Genomic DNA, 16821 nt, shown 5'->3' with positions numbered 1-16821 from the left:
CAGTCTGACGATTAACACATTTGAAATAATAAAAAAAGTTATGAGCATAACTGTATATTTTACATTCAGTCTTTGATGCAGGACTCCATAATGCTCCACTGGAGTGCCTTCAGTCATTTCCTGGCACTGGACACTGACACAAATCCAGATGCAGATTTCTATTTTCTCATCTCTGTATTTCTGTTTCTAATACAATGGTTTGTTTTTTCTCGCTTTGACAGTGTGACTGTTCCAGAGAAACTGGATTGTTTTATAACCAGATATGCGGAGCACATCCATGAGAAGTGGTGTATAGAAAAGGTATGTATGATTTTTATTCTTCTTCTGTGTTTCCTGATCATACTGTTTTTCCCCTCACCATGACGACAAAAACAGTGTGGTACATCAACAGTCTTTCACAGTCACTGATAACAAATGCACCCAATGATTACACATAGAAGAACACACCCCACAGCTATAATATATAAAACATTCTGTTACATATGCATGCTGTTTGGCAAACTTTACGGTATACTATACTTTAAGCCAATGATTGACATAAATGTCAATATACCAGCTTATTCTGCTGATACTTTTTTAGAGAAAGAAATATTTCTTGTAAACATTGAATAACATTGAGGGGAAAATGTTTGTGTGCTTTTTAAAAATTTCGTAGTGTTTCTTGTTGTCATCACGAAATGTAGCAAAATAGAACTGCTTTTGGTTGCTGTAAAATCTGATCTATAAATGTGAACTTATATTCTGTAGTTTTCCAATGGCTGGTCATATGGAGACCAGATGTGTGAAATCAGCAAGAACCATCCACTCCTGAAACCATACAAAAGCCTGTCTGAAAAGGTAGTCTGCATGCAGACATCTTTCTGTGGAAGTTGGGAGCTTTCTATATTTTACAAAAGACTTGTATAGTTTGTGTGAGTGCTTCATTTGGGTCAGTGATAGCTTAGTAATGATGAAAAACAGCATGGCATGAATCTGTATTGAATCACAGGTAGCTCTCCTGGCTGGACAGCTACCTGTGTTTACAGTTTGCTGAAATACTACACCAAACTCATACCTGAAAACTGAATGAGTCAGTTTTTACTCCTTAGCAGTAAAAGGCTGATGGGGTGTTGTCGTCACCCTGGTGGCTGAGCGTGAACACCTACGTTTGTGAATGCAGTAACTCAAAAACGTAGGAGCCTCTAATTGATACCACAGGTAAAGATGTGAGATGAGTTTGAATGTCACTGACCTCACGGTCAGAGGTTAAGTTTTCTGAAATTGATACTACAGGTGCATTTACTAAAAATGTCAGAGGAGATAAAATCTCAGTGACCTCAACCTTAAGGTCAAAGTGAGTTTTCTGAAATTCTTGTGAATGAGGTGATGTAGGATTTTGAAATGATACCATCGGTATATCAGGTAAAAGGCTGAGGGGTGCCACTTTTCACCAGTGGTTTTTTCTCTTCTCTTTCTTTTAGATAAACTTTAGATATTTATTTACATACACTTCATCTCCATTGTGTTATATAATATTTGTTGCAAAAGAGAAACATATCAGTTTTATTATTTAATAATTACAGTGGCTTGCAAAAGTATTCGGCCCCCTTGAACTTTCCCACATTTTGTCACATTACAGCCACAAACATGAATCAGTTTTATTGGAATTCCACGTGAAAGACCAACACAAAGTGGTGCACACGTGAGAAGTGGAACGAAAATCAGACATGATTCCAAACATTTGTTACAAATAAATAACTGCAAAGTTATCAAATGAGATTTACTAATTGAATGAATGGAAATGTATCAGCTGATGTGGGAACAGACATGTGATCAAATGATCCTGCAGAAGATCATGTGTTGGTGTGTCTGAGTTCATGCTTTGTTCGGTTTTTGCAGTACATCTGAAAGCAAACTGTGACTTTGCAGGATAAAGAGACATACTGCTGGCCCATCAGAGAGTCTCTGAAGACCATGCTTTCATGGGGTTGGAGCATTGACAGGATCAGAGAGGGAGACTCTGTCAACCTTCACAACAAGCCCAGAAGGATATCACAGGCCAGTCAGGTGTATATGAACACCACCTATTCTTACATTTGTTCCCGAGGTACTCATTATGGATCAAAGGGAAAGGTGACATCATATATAATGCTGTGTGTTCAATCTCCAACAGCTTTCTTTTGAAGGAGCTTCAGCTTTCAGTCCAAGACCCACTGATATGAGTAATGTGACATTGTCCAGAGACTTGCAGGTAAATTATTCACAAGAACACAATGCATGCAAAGCCAGATTACTCATGGGAGCTGATAATGCAGATTGATTGATGGATGAATTGATCAGTGCAGTGTAAAAGAGTCACATGTCAAACATTTACTTCTCCAGTCAATGGCAGAGCTGCTTGCAGAGAATTATCATAATATCTGGTCCAGGAAAAAGAAACTGGAGCTGGAAGCCAGAGGTAAATCTTACACAGCAAACACACACACAGGGTGTTCCTTGTTTCTCTGCCATCACAAACAGATAACACAGAAAGCTTGACTTCTTTTTTATGCATAGCCTGTAAAAATAAAACAGATGGAATTCTGCGAAGTGCTGTTTAGAAGATCAATACCATTTCCCCATACTTCGGCTTTACAGTTGCTGTTATAGCAACTTTACCCAACCCTTTGATTTTTGTTGCATATTAACTGAAGTGCCATACAGTCATTTTGGCATGGCAGTTTCTCTGTTAGAAGCTTGTCCATTTTGGTGTTTTGTTATTAATTATTTTATTTTTTGCTTTTAAATTAAACACAGCATGCTTGTACAGATTCAACTGAGGACATTTACTACATTTAGCATTTGTGAACTTATAAGCATGAAAAAAGAAAAAGAAGGAGAAAAAAAGAAGAAGAAAAGATTATAACAATATTAACTAAATAAAGAGTAAAATAAAATAAGAAAATTCACGCGGAGTGTGAGGCATGAATTATGATCAGTTAATTTTTAAGAATTCTAGAAATGGCTGCCAAATCGTACAAAACTCGCCAGTTTCCCCTTTCTATCAAATCTTATCTGCTCCACCCGGGCCACAGACACCATCTCATTAAGCCACCTGTTAAAAGACGGGGCCGAAGAAGACCGCCACTGTAAAGGAATAAGTTTCTTTGCAGCCAGCACACCCACTGTAATTATCTGTTTTTGTGAAAAGGAAAAAGATTCGATTGATGCAAATGATCCAAGTATAGCCAGTGTACCATCAAGTGGTACTTTTTTCCTAAATTGGTTTGAAAACCACGTAAAAATCTGGCTACAAAAAGCTTTCAAGACAGGGCAATGCCAAAATAGATGTGCAAGGGAACCTTCACCGATATTACATCTGTCACATAAGGGGGGATACAGAATAATACATCCGGTTAAGTTTACGTTTAGAAAAGTGTAATCTGTGAACGACTTTAAACTGGATTAGTTTATATCTGGCGTTTACTGAGCCTTTCTGAATGTTGGACAAACAGTTTGACCATTGGTCCTCAGACAGGAACACCGAGGTCTCCAGCCCGTGTATTCTTAATTCGATCAGAATCAGCTGGGATCGTAAAGCACTTCACAAACTGAGATATCAGATGTTTAAAATCTGCTTTCCGAATTATATCAAAGTAAGCATGACTTAGTGGCTTCAGTGGAAAGTCTGAAAAGTTTCGTTGAACAAAATTCCTTATTTGAAGATAGCGAAAAAAATGTGATTGAGGTAACTGAAACTTTTGTTGAAGTTGGAGGAAAGACACAAATCTGTCAGCTATATATAAGTCCTCAATGCATTTCAGTCCCTTTCCCCCCCATTCTAAAAACACCCTATCCATTTTACCTGGTTTAAACACGTAGTTATGTATTATTGGTATTCTAACTGAAAAGTCCGGTAGTTTAAGACAGCGGTCCCCAACCCCGGGCCTCGGACCGGTACCAGTCCGTGAGTCGTTTGGTACCGGGCCGCGAGAGTTGAGGCTCAGGTGTGAAATGTATGGTTTTCAGGGTTTTTATCGGTTTTCAGCGTTATTTTGTTATCGTTTTTATCATTAACTCTGTTTTCCTGGGTCTTTTCACGTGTGTTATGAATAAATTTTCTTTTTTTTCGGTACCGGTACTAGTTTTATTTTGTTGTATTTATCCGCGACACCTTAAAGGCCGGTCCATGAAAATATTGTCGGGCATAAACCGATCAGTGGCGCAAAAAAGGTTGGGGACCGCTGGTTTAAGAGATTTCCTAATTTGACTTAATATCTTTAAGGAGTGTTTAACAACAAAATTACGACTGATCGAATTAATAGAAGAACCCATGTTAGAAAACAATAAGCCTGGTAATGAGGCTTCAGATACTGTTGCTGCCTCTGCCTGGAGCCAGATCGGAAGTTTATCATAACAATAATCAGTAGGCGAACCCCACTGCCAGTGCAATAGAGCTCTTGAATTTGCTGCCCAGTAATAATGTCTAAACACAGGGAGACCTAACCCCCCACTGGAAGTATTTTTTTGAAGATGAGCCTTGGATATCTGAGGGGGTTTTCCTGCCCAAATGAAAGAAAGAATCAATGAATCAAGCTGCTTAAAAAATTTAAGTGGCAAATAAATATGAGGGTTTTGAAAAAGATATAAAAATCGTGGCAAAGACACCAACTGCATTTATTCGACCAATCAGAGACAGGAAGCAGTTTCCATTTTCTAATATAGTCTTTGAGCTTGTCCAGCATTTCCAAGAAATTCGATTTATAGAGGAGTTTGGGATTTTTAGAGATCTTAAGGCCAAGGTAGGTAAAAGATGTAGTCACTAACTTGAATGGGAGTGAGCTGAGGAACTTTGGGCATAGATGATCTGTTATTGGCATAAATTCAGATTTGTCCCAGTTGATCATATATCCTGATAATTTCCCAAAGTGTTTAATGCAATTTAAAAGATTAGGGAATGACATTTCTGGTTCGGAAAGGCAGATCAGTAAATCATCTGCATACATATTAACAAGACTTTCAACATTCCCAAATTTAACTCCCTGTATACCAGGGTGGTTTCTTATGTTAATGGCAAGGGGCTCCAGAGCTATATCAAAAAGAAGCAGTGAGAGGGGATCCCCCTGTCTCACTCTGCGTTGTAATTGAAAGGGGGAGGATTTATCTGCGTTAGTGAGAATGCAGGACACAGATCAATCCCTAAAATATTCCCCAAAACCAAATTGTTTTAGAGTCTCAAATATATAAGACCATTCAATCTGATCAAACGCTTTTTGAGCATCCAGAGAAAGTACTGCTGTTTTAGCCTCTTTTCCATAACCTGAGTAAATTGTATTTAATAATAAACGGACATTATTAAATGACCATCTACCAGGAGTAAATCCTGTTTGATTAGGATGTATAATTGTTGAAACATGTTTGCTCAATCTTGTAGCTGAGGCTTTGGTTATGATTTTATGATCACAATTTAAAAGAGCAATGGGTCTATAATGTGCTGGGTCGCCTTCCTCCTTTCCAGTTTTGTGAAGCAAACAAATATTTGCCTCGTAAAGTGAAGTTGGTAACCTTTTATTTTTAACGGAGTCATTTATCATCCTGAGCATGAGAGGAGTAATTTTATTTTGGAAGGCTTTATAGAATTCATTACCGAATCCATCCGGGGCAGCTGTCTTTCTAAGTGGTAAGGCTTGGATTGTTCCTAAAAGATGGTTTTCGGAGACAGGGGAATCAATTTCATCTCTCAGGGCTTCATCTAATTGGGGAATAGATAATTGATCGAAGAAGTTGCTAAAATCACTTTGAGAGGGTTTAATTTTACTAGAATACAGATCTTTATAGAATTTGGTAAAACAAGTATTAATTTCCTTTGGATTGGTACTTACTTTACCGGATTTTATTATCACTTTTTGAATTGCATTTTGGTGTTTTGAATAGATGAAAATTCGATCTCAAAGTTGTGATGGACCACCAGTAACCTGGTAGATGTTAAGATGTCACATAGTTAAGTGCTGCCACAGTCTGTTATCTTTCTTCCCCGCCCTGCTGCTCTGTTCCAGGTGGAGGAAACCACCCACTGCTGGTTCCTTACGACACACTGACTGCCAAAGAAAAATCCAAAGACAGAGAAAAAGCACAAGATATCCTTAAGTTCCTCCAAATCAATGGTTACATTGTGTCCAGGTTGGTCCAACTATATTTGAAATTTTTAACATGCATAGATATTGGGTGCATAACAGTTTGTCTTTGGCGTTTGTTTTGAGATTAGAAGATCAGTTTCATAAAAGTTCAATTTTTCTAAAACGTCTAACTCAGAAAATACAACATTAGTGTGTGTAGTCCAGCGCTGGAGTGTGGATTTGATTTAACTCAACAAAAGCAGTGTACAACACAAGTTGTAGAAATGCAAATAAAAGGAGAACATCCTTTGTGCTGATTCCAGAGGTGTGCAGTCACAGGAGCTAGACACTCCTGCCATAGAGAAACGATTTGCCTACACCTTTCTCCAGCAGATCATCACCTACGTGGACCAGGCACACCAACACATGATGGAGTTTGGTAAGAATCTTCTCATGCATGTAAGAGCCACTTGTTTACATCACCAACCTGGTTGTTGTCCATGATACAACAACCATGATACTTTTGCCTCATTCGGTGAAACAAGTTTGTCGTCTTCTTTTAGCAGGAACGTTTTTTGTTTTTTGCATATTTTGCTAAGTACAATGCTTTGAGGAAGGTTGTGGAAGTAGCTCTCTCTTTAGATACTAAATTGTCACTGGAGGCTAAAACAGTCTTGGGGTCTTGCTCTGAGACATTCCCAGATTTTTCTCTCTTGTTTTTCACACTAGGAAACGTGAAGGCATGGTGTTGTTATAGCACTGATATAGCAATATGACACTTTTTTATTTGGAGTTTTCACCTGGTTAGATGCAGGGCTGGGTTTTGTATGCAGACAGAGTTGCAACCTGTTTGTAAGGTAGTAAGTAATCTATAAGACAGTGGATATGACAAGACGGTGGTATGCTGAAAATTTCTCTACATTTTTCCTCCCTGTCCAGGATGTTACATCCTCATCCTTGAAAGAGTGTCCACTGGCCTGTAGGTGTAAATAGGCTGCAGAGTCCTGGCCTGACGAGGTGGCTCTGCTGTGTTGTGCCATCCACTTATCCAGAGGTTGTTTTGTTTCCCCGGCAATCCTCCTGGCACTTAACAGCGTACACTATGTTACTCTGTTTGTGTTGGGGGACCCGATCCTTGGGGTGGAACAATTTTTGGTGCAGCGTCCTTTGGGATTTAAAAGCCACAGAAAGTCTGTGTTTAGAAAAAATGCATCTCAGCTGTTCCGATACTCCTGACATCTGAGGACTCACTAAAGGTTTTCGTCTTAGGCAGCCGTTGTCCTTCTTTCCTGGATCAACTGGAGCAAGTTCTTTCCCAGCTGGGATAACCACATTTACTCAGGGCCTTCTTGATGTGATGTTGTTCTGCCTCCCTGGCTGCTGTGTCAGTGGGGATGGTGTTCGCTCTGTGTTGTAGTTTCCTGATGACGCCCAGTTTGTGCTCCAGTGGATGATGAGAGTCAAACCTTAGATACTGATCCGTATGTGTAGGTTTAAGGTACACATCAGCTTTCAGATGTACCCCATTACTGATGGAAATCTCACAGTCTAAGAAGGCTAACCTGCCACTTTTCATATCCTCCCTCGTGAACTTGAGTGGACTGTGGTACATTGGTGTAGTTTCTCAAGCTGTTGTCACAGTCACAGTCAAGCTGGGGATGTTTGTCAGATGTGTGGGGATCAGATCTTCAGAGTTCACTTGGAGGGAAGAATGGTAGAAAGGCAAAATCACAGAAGGTAGTGAGGGTGTGTGGATGAGGCACCACTGGACTGGGAACTAAACCTGCTGAACCAGTTGAAGAAATTGGTTTAGTGTTCATTTCTGAATTTAATTCATAACATGATTATAGAATTATCAGATTTCTCTTGTGCCCTGTTACCTGACTGTTCATTGGACTCCTTATGCGACCCAGTGGTAAAAAGTCTAGAAACACCTCTGTGTGGCTCAGAGGTAGAGTGGCTTGTCTACTTCTCTCCTCCAGTTCTTATTAAGTGTCCCTGAACATAATACTGAACCCCAAATCCACCCATCAGTTTGCATGTGTGTGCTACAGAAAAGGGTTAAAGTATAGTGAGGATAGCACTTAATGAATGTGTTCATGTGTAAGTAAAGTAAGCATAGAAAAGAACAATTTAAATACCAGTCGAGTCCTGTTAGTCCCTCAGATTTCAAGCTCGTGGCTACACAGCTGTGGCGGCTCGCACAGTAGAGTTTAGCCTTTTTCTGTGGCTCAGAGGAATTTCAAATACTATGCAAGATAATGCAAATGTAAACAAAAAAAATAAGAAAAATATTATTATTTAGTGAACTGTTTGCATAAAAAAATTATGTTTTTATATTTTCCACACCTTAAATTCATCAGCCCATACTCACTGTATTCTGTCTGTTGTAGATGTGGGAACACGACCAAAGGGAGAGAAGATTCCTCATGAGCAGCAGATCAAGTTCTTTGGAAAGGTGATGAAATCTTTTTTGACTATACACTGATTTTTGTTGTTTTGTTTTATTAAGTTTATATATCAGATTTAGTTTTTTGTAATCAGCAACAGAATTCAAAATTAAGTTATCAGGTTGACTAAAACTGCAAATAATTATGATCTCTTCTTCCAAATTGACACAGAGCATAATAAGCATTTGACTGACTCAAAGCAAAATGTGTAAATTTCAGGCTTTTCCTGGTTTGTGCCTGTTCAAAATCCTCTGTAATGGTTAGCTAAAGAGGCACAGTGACAGCACAGTGAAGGCATGGACACAGTTTTTGATGATGTGACGTTGTATCTGTAGTGCAGAATTTTAGGGGAAGAGCAATGAACATAAAAATCATCAGTTACTAAATTTGTGGCAGGTAATTTACTGAAAAGTGTGCTAATAATTAACTCAAAAAAAGAATAACGATGGGCGATGAGGGATGAGGAAGTGTGAATAGTGCTGCGGTTTGTGGGGGGGCTGGCGACGGCTCTCGGGCCGGGCATGAAAATGAGAACAGCAGGTATTGGAGAAGGGGGGTTTTTATAGCCTGAGGCCAGAGGGGGCGTGAAGGAGGAGTGGTCCCGCTCCTGAAATTCAGAGGATATCTCCACTTAGTTTGGCACCTGATAATGCTCAAAGTGTTCCGTGTATAGAAAGTTATGTATTTTATTAAAACTGAAAATCAATATGATTGACAAGCTCTGAGGCTTCATGTCTCACTCCTAGGTCGTCCTGCCGTTGGTGGATCAGTACTTTAAAAACCACAGGCTGTACTTCTTGTCCACGGCCATCCATCCCATCAGCAGTGGTGGCCATGCCTCTAACAAGGAGAAGGAAATGGTGACCAGGTGAGCATGGCCTGCAACAACAGTAAAAAGTCAGGCATATTGTTGAAAGGAATAAAACATGAGAATGCCTTATTTCCTAAATATTGAATGTCTGGTCCTATGGGCTCTTTCCTCTGTGTTCCTCTCATTTGATTGCCTCACACTTTTGTCTTCCTCTTTTGTCTTCCTCTTCTTCCATTCTGCCTCTTCTTCTCATCTTCCATTAAATCTTTTCAGTCTTTTCTGCAAACTGGGAGTTCTTGTCAGACATAGGATATCCTTGTTTGGTAAGGACAGTGTAAACATTCGAGTTAACTCCCTAAAGATAAAATATTTGATTTTTAAGCCAATTTTCTTAAAAGATGGAAAACTGCAACTGTGTTTATTAGCTTGCTGTCTGTTTCCCTGTTTTTGATGGCACGTTGTGGTTTATCCTGGCATGTTACCAACACATTTAGACTTTTTGAACAGTGGAAACATTTGCAAGAGTTTATTTTCACTATGCAGCCTTGTGAAAAACTAAGTACACCCCATGATTCAGTTAACTGGAAAAACACCTTTAGCAGCATTGCTGTAGTTTTGGTTTTCTATGTGAGTTTTTCAGTCTCTTATGTTGTTGTGAAAGAGTTCTGGCCCAGTCTCCTTTACAATGTTGTGTCAATTCTTTAAGATTTGCAGGTATTTCTTCATGAATAGCTGTCTCAAGATCTTGCCACAGTGTTTCAGTTGGGTTCACGTTTGGCACCTTGATTGTTTTCTTTTCAGCAATTCTGTTGTATTTGTGGGCCAAGCTTTAGCAGTCAGACCAAAGGCTTCACATATGAGTCCAGAATACTTAGATATGCAGAGAGGTTCATTGTCAGTTCAGTGACTGCGAGGTGCCCAGCTCCTGTGGCTGCAATACAAGCCCATCACCAAGTCTTGTGACATCTTTGCTCTTTGTATTCTTTGTTTAGATTGAACTTTACCTAAACCTAAAACATGTTGTCATGGTCTTTTTAAAGAGAGGAGGCTTACTCCTTGTTCAATCTATTTCTAACTGTGCTGTCATGAAAGGTAATATTTAACATGCTAACTGAGACGATCAGTCTTCAGTCTGAGCTGTAGCTTATGTCTTTTCAGCAATTCCTCTGAGCATTGTTACAGTCTGACTTTAAGGTGCATTTTCTGGCATGCCCAGTCCTGGGAAGATTATGGCCTGATGTTAACACATCAGTGATCCAGATGAGCAAACTGCAAAAAAAAGGGTCACATTTGCTAATTGGCAATAATTGAAGTGCATTTGAAGGACATCTGCCTGCTACTTACCCCGTTAATTCCTGTTGAATTATTACTTGTGTACTCAGTTTTATACAGGACTGCATGGAGTCCTATGGAAACTTTTTTCTGACTGACTGTATTTTGATACATGGCACTTCTACTGCAGTTTACTTTTAAACTGCAGTACATTCCTCCTGTCCTATCAGACGGGAGCTTCATAAGCTAACTTGTAATTGGTGCAGGTGTCTGCAGGGATGTCACGATACCAGAAAGGTTGAGCCTGTATACTTTTGATATATGATAAATATGATACCACTCACACATACAGTGACAGACTGAACAGACTTTTCTTTCCTCCAATGCAAAATACCAATACTATCTAGTTTTTCTACCAGTGACTTGGTAGCAAAGTATGAGTTGTCGTGGCATCCCTAAGCGTGTGTGCATGCATGGTATTGTGGGTGTATAAATCCTCATCACTGTGTCCTCACAGGAAAAAGATGTTCCATTTCTTCAGACTCAAAAACGGGCACTTTAGAAACATATTGTCAAAAATGAAAGATAATTATTAGTTGCACATAAAGCAAAAGCTGTTAGAATATCAATTATGCTGATATTTAATGGCTTTTGCTATCAGCCACTGATGACAGGGTAAAAGTAGCAAGTGTAACATTTCCACTTAACATAAACTTTATTTTATAATTGTTTATTTATTGTTTTTCCAAGGAACATCATTTTCCTCAACATAACATAACAGTTGTTGTGTAAGTGTGGTTTTGTGCTAAAAATTTCACATTCAAGACAGATACTGTGTGAAGCCTTTGCGCTCCATGATGTGAGTTTGCAGTTTCACAGCTAATTCTCTCTGCTCACCAGGGAACAATGCCACTTCCATTGTCAACTGTCTGCAGATACTGGGACAAAGCCTGGATGCCAGGTAAAAACGTGACCAGTTGTGACCTCATAATGATGAATGACGGGAATGCTTTCAGCTTTCTATGGAAAAACATAAATGAATAAAGCAAAAGAACAAATTAGACTTTAACCCAAAGCAGTATGAACTACACTGAGTGTGGTAGTTGTTCATATAAGCTGCAATATTAGCTGTCAAGAGATAGCAGTCCTCTTTTAAACAGTGGTAAAGCCTGGGTTTGAAGGGCAGAGACGTAATAACAAACTAGTGTATCAGCCAGGAGACCAAAGTTTAGTTAACAGGTGTGGGACAGAAATCCGAGTCAATGAATGCCATAAAATACAAACTCTTACATAAGTAAGCCTAGACTACAAAGTTTAGTTCTCAATGCAAGTGATAAAACCCATAATTTCAAATTATAGCTGGCTGAAATAACAAGATTAAAAAGATTGAAAAGAATCTAAGAAAATAGCACAGTATAGCTATAAGACAGGTTTGATGGATGTGTTTCTGTCTGGAAACATCATGAAAACTCAGACTGATAAAGGATAATCATTATGTGCGGCTATAACAGTGAATTCTTACCTCAGATAATTATGTGTTTCATTGTTTTGTACTTTTAGAAGCAAAGTTTAACGAGGCCTCTCACAAAAATAATCGTCAACACCATTTAGTTGGAAACTCAGTAAAATCCTGACAGCGTTGAATGAATAATATTTACTAGCAAATACTGGTAAAATTGCCCCGTAGTTATCAGACTGGTTGAATGTGCCCATTGGCATCCGGGCGTCTGATTCTATTCATTCTTTTAAATCACAGCTAAAAACATATCTTTTTAAACTTGCCTTTTCTACCAGTTAAATGCTGGCTTGCTTGCAGTGACCTATTGACCTATTGTATTAAATTCTCTGCTATCTTTCCATTATTGGTGTCTTTTATCATGGTGGTACAGTCTTACCTTGCTATAACCTATGTGCTGCAGTTTACTCTTATTGGTGGCTTTTATCTGTGAACATAATTCGTTACCTTTATGTATTTGATGTTAATGTGTGAACTGTTTTATTTTTTATTGTTTTATGTAAAGCACTTTGGTATGCCCAAGGCTTTTAAATGTGCTCTATAAATAAAGATTGTTGTTGTTGTTGTTGTTGCCCATATTTTCTCAAAGTGCTTTTTTCGTGTTTGAAAAAAGAACATCTCTTGTCAAGATATTAATGTAACTCTATCAGGACAGTGATGAAGACGGGCCTGGAGTCAGTGAAGGCGGCTTTACGGTCATACTTCGACAGCGCAGCGAAGGATCTGGAGAAGACTCAGGAGAACCTGAAGCTCGGCCAGTTCACTCACAGCAGGGACCAACCACGAGGAGCGACTCAGATCATCAACTACACCACCTTCGCCCTGCTCCCCGTCCTCTCCTCACTGTTTGAACACATCGGACAGAACATGTTTGGAGAAGACCTCATTTGTAAGTGAAAACTTCACGTTTCATCTGGACGATGATGTCAGTTTGCCTACAGATTTTGTCTCTCTTGCCTCAGTGGGTGATGTCCAGGTTTCCTGCTACAGAATCCTTAACAGCCTCTTCCTTCTGGGAACCAACAAAAGTATCTATGTTGAGAGGTAGGAAACATCCATGGTCCACATGTGATAGATTTAGTAAAAATATGTTTCACGTCGCATACAGTAGAGTTCAGAAGAATGAGACCACATTGAGAATCTGTCCTGGTTTCATGTAAACCTGGAAATGATCAAATATGCTTGATTCAGGAATATTCAAAAAGAGAATTATTATGTAAAATGAAGAAGAAATACAGTACTATGAAAGTCTTGAGCACTTTTCTGTTGTTTTTATTTTATTTATATTCCTATTATTTAGAGATTTATTGAAACAAGCAAACATAAATACAGTATGTAAGGTAAAAACAAGTACTCAGCACTTTTCCATGGTTGATGAACGGATTGTTTCCCTGCACCTTCGGGTTGAGATATGGGTTGTAGGATGTAGGATTGGTGGCTGTATGTCTTGGACACTCAGGTGGAAATAGGAGCAGATCTGTCAGCTGATACCACCAGGTGCTGAATTGGATATGGTGGTGGGGGATTAAGTTGGAGAGGCCTGGCGTGCCCAAACGGATAAGGAGCATGCACTGGGACTGTATGGCAGAGGCCCCGTTTCGTGACATCTTCAACTTCTATGTCCGGCAGAACTTCAACAGCATCCTGAGGGTGGTTGGGATGTTAGGTCTGAATGGACCAGGTTCCACACCTCCATTGCTGAGGCAGATTTATGGTGCTGCTAATAATAAATATAAAAACCTATTAAATAAATAAATGACCTATTAAGTAATAATGGCTGAGTCAATAAGTCAATTCAAAATGCAGAATGTAGACTGTATATTCGGAGGTGTGGCAGTTTGGCACAGTTCATCAGACTCATATCATCTAGAAAAACTCATCTTCAGACTGGTGGATCTCGCCCCAGATGCTGCGCAGCCTCCAGCTTGAAGGGAGGGCGAAAAACAGTCCATGTGTAGGATGGGCGGAGTACGGTGTCTCGTGATGCTAGTTGCTCTGTCGTTGCATCTGCTGTGTAAATGTCTCAGTGGGATGGTACATCCAATAGCCCTGTGTGCAGTCTTAACCGCTCACTGCGGTGTCTGCTTCTCTTCTCTATGGTGCAGCTGCAGGGCCAGACAGTAATCCAGGCAGTCATTGTGCTCTCCACCACACACCTGTAGACAGAACTGGGGATGGTGGAGTTCAGCCCCGCTCCCTTCAGCTTCCTCAGAAAATACAGGCGTTTATGAGCCTTTTTAATAAAGCTGAGAGTGTTATCACACCACTCCTGTACTGGCTTCTCTTAAATTAAATCCAGTTGTTAAATCCAAAATCAAATTTAAAGTCCTCCTCATCACATACAAGGTCTTGAATAATCAGGCACCATCATATTTTAAAGGCCTCATAATACAGTATCATCCCAATAGAACTAGAACTCTCAGACTGCAGGCTCACTTGTTGTTCCTAGAGTATTTAAAAGTAGAATGGGAGGCAGAGGGTTCAGGTTTCGGGCCCCTCTTCGGTAGAACCAGCTCTCAGACACCATCTCTACAGTGCGTCATGCAGACATTGTTCTCCTTTTAGAAATCCCTAAAGGGGAATATCTAACAAGGGAAACCTGCAGTCAGAAGTGACTGAAGAAGTCACTTGGATAAGTGACGAAACATTTCTCCCACTGAAAACGTCCACATGAGCAGAATCAACTTCCTTACCTTGATGATTGAGCATGCATCAACACATCACTTTTCAACAGAACATTGCTGGCTAAGCAGCATTAAGATACATGGAAAAGAACAAGTCATAAGTCATAATGGTATTCTGATCAGATCATGGCTGGACTGATGAAAGCCATCCATAATCATCATCATCATCACCTTTATTTATAAAGCACTTTAAAACAACCACAGCTGAGGGAGGTACATAGGAACTATATAATAAAATTACATAAGAAATAAATACAAGCCAAATAAAAGAAAAAGTAAAATAATTAATAAAATAACTAATTTCATTACAAGAGAAAACTAAGTCTCACTGATGTTAAAAGCCAAAGAATAAAAGTGGGTTTTAAGACGTGATTTAAAAGTGGAGAGTGAAGGGGCCTCTCTATCGTGCAAGGGCAAATTAGAAAAGGCCCTGTGCCCTCTGAGCTTCCTCCTGGATCTCGGTACCTCCAGGAGCAGCTGGAGGTACCGAAAACTCTCTTTTCTTTTCATAAAAATGTAAAAAGGTTCGCAGCCGAGTGTGAAGCAGCGGGAATGAGGATCAGCACCCCCAAATCTGAGGCCGTGGTTCTAGGCCGGAAAAGGGTGCTGTGTTCACTCTTTTCCGGGTCGGAACTCATCCCCGACCCAGATGAGTGGAGGAGTTCAAGTATCTCGGGGTCTTGTTCGCAAGTGATTGGAGAAGGGAGCTGGAAATCGACAGACGGATTGGCGGTGCAGCGGCTGCACCGGTCCGTCGTGGTGAAGAGGGAGCTTAGTGTAAAACGAAGCTCTCAATTTACCGGTCGATCTACGTCCCTACCCTCACCTATAGTCATGAGCTGTGGGTAGTGACCGAAAGAACGAGATCGCGGATACAAGCGGCGGAAATGAACCAGTTTTTACTTGCTAGCAAGGGAGGCTGGTCGGAACCAGGCTCTTGGAGCTGAATGCTCCTCACCTGTCTCCTAGCCAACTTCAAAGAAACAGCCTTCCCTGCCGACTTACAAATTTAAGTAACACAATGACAACATTTAACAATTTGACTCCAACACATATACTTACTGTATAATTATAGAAGTTATAGTATATTATATATAAACCTACCTGTGTGTTGGTTAATTACATAATCAGGTGGAGGCAGGGACCTCACAGTAGAAACATATTCTTATAAGTTTCTGTCTTAGTGTATTTTTAAACATCAAGAAGTCACAAGCATAAGGAGAACACTCCATGTTTAAAGAAGGATGGTGTATTCATAGAAATGATTTATTATTAAGAGAGACATACGAACATCATTTTTTCACCCCCCAAAAAACACACGTTCAAAGCACAATATCAGCTTGATATCAGACAGAACTGCCACATGAAATTAAACAGAAGCTGTCAGTTGAATCATCATGAAGCTGTCCTTTATGAGTTGTGGACTCAAGCTGCTCTATATTTTTGGCCACCAGATGTCACCAAAGAGGACTGTGTTGACAAGCTTAGAGTAATGAACCGTTTTTCAATACGAGCTTCAGAAAGCTTCATTTGGCCATCTATATACAAAACAACTAATCTAGCCCACCAGACTTGACAGGTCCCAGTTTATAGCCAGCCCTATTGAGTCTTAAGCAAAAAAAGAAAGAAAAAAAGTTGCTTTTACCATAATTAGATAACCTACTATGTTTTTAATCAATCACTGGGGTAGTAAAAGAATTGTTTTTGACTATTATCATGAGCTCTCTGTTTCTTTTCCAGACAACGTCCAGCAATGGGAAAGTGTTTAGCAGCCTTTGCAGCAGCATTCCCTGTTGCCTTTCTTGAGCCTCACATGAACAAGTTTAACAGCTTTTCCATCTATAACAGCAAAGGAAGCAAAGACAGAGCAGGTGAGACATGTACATAAAGAAAATGATGGAACATACAAATCCGGAGGTAGCTGGACTTTCTTAGAGTGACGTTTCAGCGAGCACTGAGCATGTTTCTTTGAGCCTTTATATTTTATAAAAAACTGGAACCATGAATACACATT

At 39.7% G+C, this 16821-nt stretch overlaps 1 protein-coding gene across 8 annotated transcripts in view; it reads left to right on the top strand.

The window, feature by feature from the left end:
• ryr2a (ryanodine receptor 2a (cardiac)) overlaps positions 1-16821 on the top strand; it is a 262686-nt gene that overhangs the window by 162944 nt on the left and 82921 nt on the right. For 7 of the 8 annotated variants that reach the window (XM_040038551.1, XM_040038550.1, XM_040038554.1 and 4 more), the window contains exons 57-70: positions 222-300; positions 748-837; positions 1909-2046; positions 2153-2230; positions 2362-2437; positions 6015-6138; positions 6398-6513; positions 8468-8532; positions 9271-9392; positions 9609-9658; positions 11508-11568; positions 12774-13012; positions 13086-13167; positions 16548-16678. In XM_040038551.1, the coding sequence (XP_039894485.1) occupies positions 222-300; positions 748-837; positions 1909-2046; positions 2153-2230; positions 2362-2437; positions 6015-6138; positions 6398-6513; positions 8468-8532; positions 9271-9392; positions 9609-9658; positions 11508-11568; positions 12774-13012; positions 13086-13167; positions 16548-16678 (1451 nt within the window). The remainder of the gene's footprint in view (positions 1-221; positions 301-747; positions 838-1908; positions 2047-2152; positions 2231-2361; positions 2438-6014; positions 6139-6397; positions 6514-8467; positions 8533-9270; positions 9393-9608; positions 9659-11507; positions 11569-12773; positions 13013-13085; positions 13168-16547; positions 16679-16821) is intronic. The other variant, XM_040038552.1, reaches the window with a different exon arrangement.

This window comes from Simochromis diagramma, unplaced genomic scaffold (genome assembly GCF_900408965.1).
Source record: "Simochromis diagramma unplaced genomic scaffold, fSimDia1.1 OVJJ01000617.1, whole genome shotgun sequence".
NCBI classification, from domain to species: Eukaryota; Metazoa; Chordata; class Actinopteri; order Cichliformes; family Cichlidae; genus Simochromis; species Simochromis diagramma.
This window is presented reverse-complemented; position numbering and strand designations above follow the sequence as displayed.